This window comes from Fopius arisanus, unplaced genomic scaffold (assembly GCF_000806365.1).
Source record: "Fopius arisanus strain USDA-PBARC FA_bdor unplaced genomic scaffold, ASM80636v1 scaffold00078, whole genome shotgun sequence".
In the NCBI taxonomy this organism is placed as follows: Eukaryota; Metazoa; Arthropoda; class Insecta; order Hymenoptera; family Braconidae; genus Fopius; species Fopius arisanus.
The window spans coordinates 95290-102075 of NW_011887817.1; the positions used below are offsets into that span (position 1 = coordinate 95290).

At 39.0% G+C, this 6786-nt stretch overlaps 2 protein-coding genes across 3 annotated transcripts; one reads left to right on the forward strand and one right to left on the reverse strand.

The window, feature by feature from the left end:
• The first annotated feature begins 140 nt into the window (after positions 1 to 140).
• On the forward strand, positions 141 to 1572 carry LOC105270096 (gem-associated protein 8-like). The gene is made up of 2 exons (XM_011310801.1): positions 141 to 943; positions 1016 to 1572. Exons 1-2 carry the CDS (start codon positions 723 to 725, stop codon positions 1482 to 1484), a joined length of 690 nt encoding a protein of 229 aa, XP_011309103.1. The 5' UTR covers positions 141 to 722; the 3' UTR covers positions 1485 to 1572.
• Positions 1564 to 2500, reverse strand: LOC105270095 (chymotrypsin inhibitor). 2 transcript variants are annotated; one of them, XM_011310800.1, is made up of 4 exons: positions 2260 to 2500; positions 2134 to 2183; positions 1943 to 2052; positions 1564 to 1872 (listed from the first exon to the last, which is right to left on the reverse strand). In XM_011310800.1, the coding sequence occupies exons 2-4, from the start codon at positions 2180 to 2182 to the stop codon at positions 1783 to 1785; spliced, it is 249 nt and encodes an 82-aa protein (XP_011309102.1). In that variant the 5' UTR covers position 2183; positions 2260 to 2500; the 3' UTR covers positions 1564 to 1782. The 2 variants fall into 2 exon arrangements, with proteins under 2 accessions (XP_011309102.1, XP_011309101.1); XM_011310799.1 differs by having other exon boundaries at positions 2134 to 2497.
• Between the last annotated feature and the right edge of the window lie 4286 nt (positions 2501 to 6786).

Here is a 6786-nt window from a genome sequence, read left to right on the forward strand (position 1 = left end):
CGGCGCTCGAGTGGGGGGACCCCCCGGCGAGACTCCGCGCGTGCGCACAGAACACCCCGCATGCGCACAGAACACCCTGCATGCGCACAGAAGACCGCTCGAGTGGGGGGTCGCCAGGCGATACTCCGTGCATACGCACGCACACCGTCCATGCGCACAGAACACCGCGGGCAGTCTCAATTTGACGAAATACGATAATTGCGAAAATTCTTAATCTAATAAATAATTCTCTTTAAAAAAAAAAACAGTGCAATCACGTAAAATCCAATAGTCAGTGAAAAAAAATTGATTGAAGAGAATTTAGCGTGTGGATTTTGGTCTTGACCATCAAAAACACTTCGATGGGATCTCTGAAACGGGAATGGGAGTATCAGATACATTGAATTACGTTCTGTTTTCTAATCCCGTCAGCTCGAGTGCCGGTTCGTTTGCGAAAACTGCTGCATCAGCTGCAAGTCGCTGTTATTTTTTAATAAAAAATAAGAGGAATCAATTTATTTCTTGTTATTGCCTGATTTTTGGAGACTGGGTAATGCTTGACAATACCTGCTTGTATCATACCTTACATACCTGTAGACTCGAAACCGACACCTTTCGGGGAACTCTACAGACACCAAACAATAACAAGAAGAATTGAAAAGTTGTTATGCTCTACGTTATGCTGGTGGAAATCTTCGACAGTCGTTGGATAATGAATCCAGAGGTGTTTTCCTGAATATATTATGGACCTGTCATCCCAGAAACGTGCGAGAATCTGTAAACGAAAGAGGTTAGCCAAGAACAGAAAACGAAATCAGAGAAAAGTTGAGGTTAGGAGTGCAAAACGTAGAAAGACTGTTTCTAGCAACGTTTCATGCCTTTCAACTGACGAAATAAATTTTCCCCCAATGTACGCCGAAAGTTTCTGGGAAAATTATAAGCAAGCTCAGGATTGGCAGCAGAAGTAAATAAAATTAGTATTACATTCCCTGTTGATTTTCTTCCCAATTCCTCTATTCACTTTTCAATATTGCAGACACAATGTCGCCTGGTGGAAGTCACGTTGTATTGCTCTCGAGCACGAGAATCGAATCTTGAGGAGCAAACTGCGAGAACTAGTTCAGCATTCCAATTACAGCGAGGCACATCCGACACCTTCCAATTCCCATTACAATCCCCTGAATAATTCATCGGAAGAGGCCAACCTGGAGTTTCATGTCGATGAGGACATGCTCAGTTTTCTGGAGAAGAGTATCCGGCATAAAATGGAGTTGAAAAAGAATCGGGATGCTGAAAAACTTGAATCCAGAGAAATTAATGAAAATCATAATCATCCAGGTATTAGAGAGATTCAGGATCACGAGAAGATGGAGAATGCCAAAGAATTGTATGGAACTGCAGCTGCAAAAATAATAGCCATGGAAACAGCTCTCCAAATGGCTGTCGACCGATACAGAGATCAAACCAAACCCCAATATTGGCCCAACATTCCCTTAAATCCCTAAATCCACCGTGAGATGTAGATTTTTCAATAAATTTGTATTATTTATTCGTGTAGGTGATGAATAAAGAACGAGGCGATCGTCATTGAAATCCATTGTTTGCTTTAATCAACTTAGAAAAAAAAATCAATTGGTTCACAAGCGATAATTGGTGAGTTGGAAATCCAATGAATTCTCTCAATTATTCATAATTGCTGGCATGATTTCCGCTACAAGGTACAGCGATTTTTATTTTTCCTGTATGTCACAGTGACGTGGCGTTATCTACAAACATAATTGACCGATTTATTTAGATTGCTCATTATTTGGGACAATGTTGAGATTCTACGCAAGTGCCTGTCTTTTCATTTCTCAAAAACGGTCTCTGGCATCGACATTCCAGTTTACATCCCTGGAAAATGCAATGTCAAATTAAAAAATAATTGTAATCGTACAAAGTAGAATAAAATTAAACACTGCACCTCTGGATTTATTTTGCACAAACGGATATCGGGATTACCGCATTTAGCTTCACAGAGACTTCCACACGGCTCTAATTTGGCGTGGGGCTCGCAGTCATTTGCTCCAGTGACTGGAAAACAAAGATATCATTACTGTACCGAGATTTTATTCAACTGAGAGGTAAATTGGATTGATAGTATGGAATACGTACCAGTAGTGAGAAAGGCAATAGCCAAACACATTGTGAAAAAGGCGATCATGCTTGGAACAAATAATAAATGTAATTGAGTAATTATAAATACCCAACAGCGAAATTTCCTATATGTAGAGCTCGTACCATCGGCTCAAGGCGAGTAACAAAAAGAGAATGAATTGAGGAAAAATCCACGCGCCAATTTACGCGGCTTATCTCGTGACAAAGAAATAATCAATTTACAAGGACTTCCACTACCATCAAGAGCTGAATTAACGATTTAAAGAATTGCTGCCACACTATCCCGATACTGCCTACCAAAGCCACAACCGAGAAAACAAGCAAGACCACTTGGTTGAATCTTAAAGATGATATACGAGTCTCGGCTGAGATCTCAGAATGTCTGAGAAAGTCGGTCGTGTGAAAAAAAAAATTGAAAGCTATACGGAAAATAAAAACAAATAGTGAGGAGAAAAATAAGGCTCTTGGAGATGCTGTGGCATAAGGCATTGGAATGGAAACAAGATGCGATGTTGGCAAAAGAGAGAACGTTGCTTGAGAATCGAATAAAAAATAGAGGAGGTGAGAGACACCGGGCGCGATTTGTTTTGAACAAGACGTCAGAGGGAAATGTTTGGGGTAAAGAAAGGGGATGAAGGTTAGAACGTAACAATTTTTCAAATGGTTTGAGGGATGACGGGGGTGTGCGGTTTGCTCCGAGCATGAATAGACTATAAAACGGTGGGAAGACAAGGGCCATTATACTGGCACGTAAAGTCGAGTCAGCCCAAACTCAAGTGTTCGTCTCAACCCCGTTGTGTTGTCCCCTTTTTTTTCTCAACTTTGGGTATCCACTCCACTTCCTCATTCAAAGTGTAAAAGCTCTCTTTCCAATTTTTCCATTCTGCTGTATTCCTTTGTTTGCCGCTCCAAGTTTTATTTATTTTCAATCTTGGCGTTGGAGTTGTCAAAGGGGAAAAAGGCCTATTCAGGTGGCAAAGTTTTCTAATTAGGGATAGGGTTGTTTTCCTCATCTCGTGGTTCAACAATGAAAATTACGTTGGGGTTTATGTATATTTGGCGATGCTTCATTTGTGACAATGAATGGCTGTGGGGGAATGATTAAAAGTCTGTTTTTTGGGGGGATTTTTCGTCGGTGGTTATTACTTTGTCACGTAGAGTCGTGTCAGCCGGAAGATCTTGAGGCCTTCCTTCCTCTTTTTACTGAGAATACAAGTTCTCCTCTCATTTTACTTCTATCACCACTTGACTCGGCACCCATGACACATTTTTCGTCTTTCTCGTCCGGCTTTTTCCCCTTGTCAATGTCTCGGTGATATCAAATTCAAGGTGATTTCATTTTAACTCATAATATTCTTCATTACTCTTTTGGGATCCGGTCCGAAGTAAATCTCCCATTAATAATGGATTCTTGTAATTATTATGTGGAAATACCAGAATATAAAACGCCCGAACGGAGAATGAATGTGAATGACAATTGTCAAGTTCCTGGAGCTTATAATTCGCTGAGTGAATTTTTGTCTCATGCATTATTCTGGATTTTCTTGAGTCCTGAGATGTAAAGTACTTGGGGATTCAGCGGAATTCGTGATGCTTAAAAACTTTGGATTCATTCGGTTAGATCAACTAGTTGTTGAAATTTTATTAAGAATTTTCGCTATCTTGAGAAAGTACTGTTGAAATTGGAATGATAAGTCGACAATGCGGAGAATAAAGTATGAGTTGGGATAAAGAAATAGCCCGGATGCAGGAGCACACGCGATAAACCCCAGTTGATAGTATTTTTCTCCAAGTTTTCGTGTGTCTTGTTCATTAATCCACCGAGCTGGAAGTTGGATCATCTTTCATTGAAGCTCAACTGCACTCAACCTCCATTTACCCTGCGTACTGTAACCGGCAAGGCACTTTATGACAGCTCGTTAGAAAGTTTCGATCAATTAAATCGTGTGTGACCTATTTTGATGGAGTACATGTTAACCCGTGGCATATCAATTCATTAAACTGTAGATAATTGGATTTTGTGTAATGGAAAATGTTCTAGACTGCGGGGGAAAAAAAATGAAATTATTTAATTAATGGAAGTGGTGGGAAACCAAAACAGATGTCTTATTTTTCAATTTGAGGAGAAAAATGGAAAGGCAAATTAATTCTGGAAAATCATTTTTAACGGTCTACGTATGCATAAATGTATTGTTGCTTTCTGAATAAATATGAGGGTGTGAATGCCGAAGAGATTTGTATCTATATCGCCTTGGTAGTTTGGTGCTGTCGATTTTTCAGCGAAATCGAGCGAATGGAGACTTGATGACGTGGAAATGGTGCATTAATACCCATAGCTAGACGGCTTTTAGTAAACTCCGGCGGTGGGAATATCGTCGAGTGAACAATGAACCAGAAGCCAGTCTCCATCCTCTCTCCCGTTGGCTACTGTGGCAAATATTTGCCGGTTCCACTGGCAATCCTGCGTGATTGCCCCTGGGCGAGGTAATTAGGACTTTTCACCAGTTTGCGTCCCTTGGACTATAGTTCTGATACTATCCCCACCCTTCCTCTCAAATTCCCATTCAAAGAAAATAATAACATACGTGGCTATTCACTCCACTTCACCAGGAATTACCCCCTCTGGAATTCATTTTGGTCCGACACTTTTATTTTTTCCTCAAAGAATTTTATGGATGAAAAAATTACCCTATAGAACATTTACTCGCGGAAAATTTCCGGAAAATTTCCCGTAGAAATCATGTCCTCTGAAAATTATTCCACCTGAATGTTTGCCCGCGGCAAATTTCCCACGAAAATTTTTTGAGGAGAAAATTTATTTTCAGGCATTCGCTGGTCTTAATTGTTTGTAATCAAATTTTACACAATAAAATCCATTACAAAAATAATAGATATAATTTTTAATGTTTATCTTCGTGGTTCATTCCCGTGATTTATCATTTGGTAATTCGATGAATAATGATAATTAATTCGAGACTACTATAAATATTTAAATTTTATTTAGTAGATTATCTGTATCATAATGTTCTGTCCAAAGAATTGATCTTTAATTGGACAAAATGATGTGTTCAATAAAAAAATTAATTGTAAGTGAATTCAGTGACATTTCTAGTGGAGAAGCTGTAAACTCGTCAGATCGAGTATTAAATTTCTCCCGACCGAGAAAAATATTATTTCTCTCAAATGAAATATCGAGGAGGAGAAACATGATTTACACGTTCTTTCATTTATTTTCAAAGCTGCAGGAGCGAAAATGCTGAATAGGTAGGATTTATAAACGATAGGAAAAAAGCCGAGGGAGGATCGTTTATACTTGGTTACGGAGCCCTAGGCTACAGTTTCACTGTGAATTAACGGTTCCGGGGATGCTTCATAAACTACTGTGCATCTACGTCATCCGATGATCCTTCGTCCTGCTTCCTTGATTCTCCTGCACATTCTGCTCTGGACTCGGTGATTTAATTATTCCGTTCTCGCACGTCTTCTTCACTACCAACCACGTAACAAGATTCTAGTCACACTGATTTTCCTGACTTCCAAAGGGACTCAGGACTCCAGCGAGTTTACCCATGAGTATGAACTACATCTAGCAGACCTTGACAATTAACAATTCACCACGTGGATATTCGAGATTTCAATAAAAAAAAATGGACATTGGAATTACTCACGTCATAATTTACAGATGCCACCAAATAAAATACTCCCTGTAAATCGTTGCTCTACATCCAATGATCCGGGTGTTTACCCTAGGACATATATTTCCCTATCTGTCCTCGAGCTATCTGAAGACCTAGAGGGCATCCCCTATATATCCTCCAGGGAGTGAGTCTCCTGTTACTGTGAAAGGCGTAGGGTAATCGAATCGATTTAGAGGAAAAGGCACGCCAGTATTTTTCTCCCTCTTTTATTCTCCTGTGAATATACATAGATAAAAAATTCCCGAGTTCCCAAAACACAGGAGACAAGAGAATGGGTAAAGACTGTACGAACTTAATAACTGTCAGAGGGTACAATTGAATTTGGAGGAAAAACTCTCGTGTTATGGTTCAGGGCTTTCATTACTGTCGCGTCGAAAATTGAATTCAATTACGTGAGAATTTTTTTTACTTTTACTCGATTCCTTTATTTCGTCGTGTGAATTTTTTTTTAAAGTATCTGTAGACAGAAAGTAATTATCATTTACAGAATTTAAGTTATCTCGAGTAAGAAAAAAATTGTGGTATTTTCCAACAGAAAAATTTCCAAACACTTACCAAGATATAAAAAAAAGAAATTCTCAAGAATTTCTTGACTATTTTCGGGAAAAATTTCCAACAATCTTGCTGTGTCACAAAAATCTTTTTCCAAGAGTTTTTCAAACACTTTCCAACCATCTTCGAAATAAAAAATATCCTCGAAAAAGAATTTTTTTACCCGTGAAATTAGCGTGGGAATTAATTAAAAGTCGAGGGGAGTAATAAGTTTGGAAAATTAAACTATGAAAACCTTTTGTTACAGAAATTTAATCCAGCTGGTAACTTTAGCAATGGGTGTACGTGGGAAACCTTTCAATGGCTTTTCCAGTGCTTAACAACGGCTGTCAAACAACTTCTGGACTTGTATGCATTTCGATATGGAAGTTGAGTTGTAATACAGAGAGTGATGGTAAGA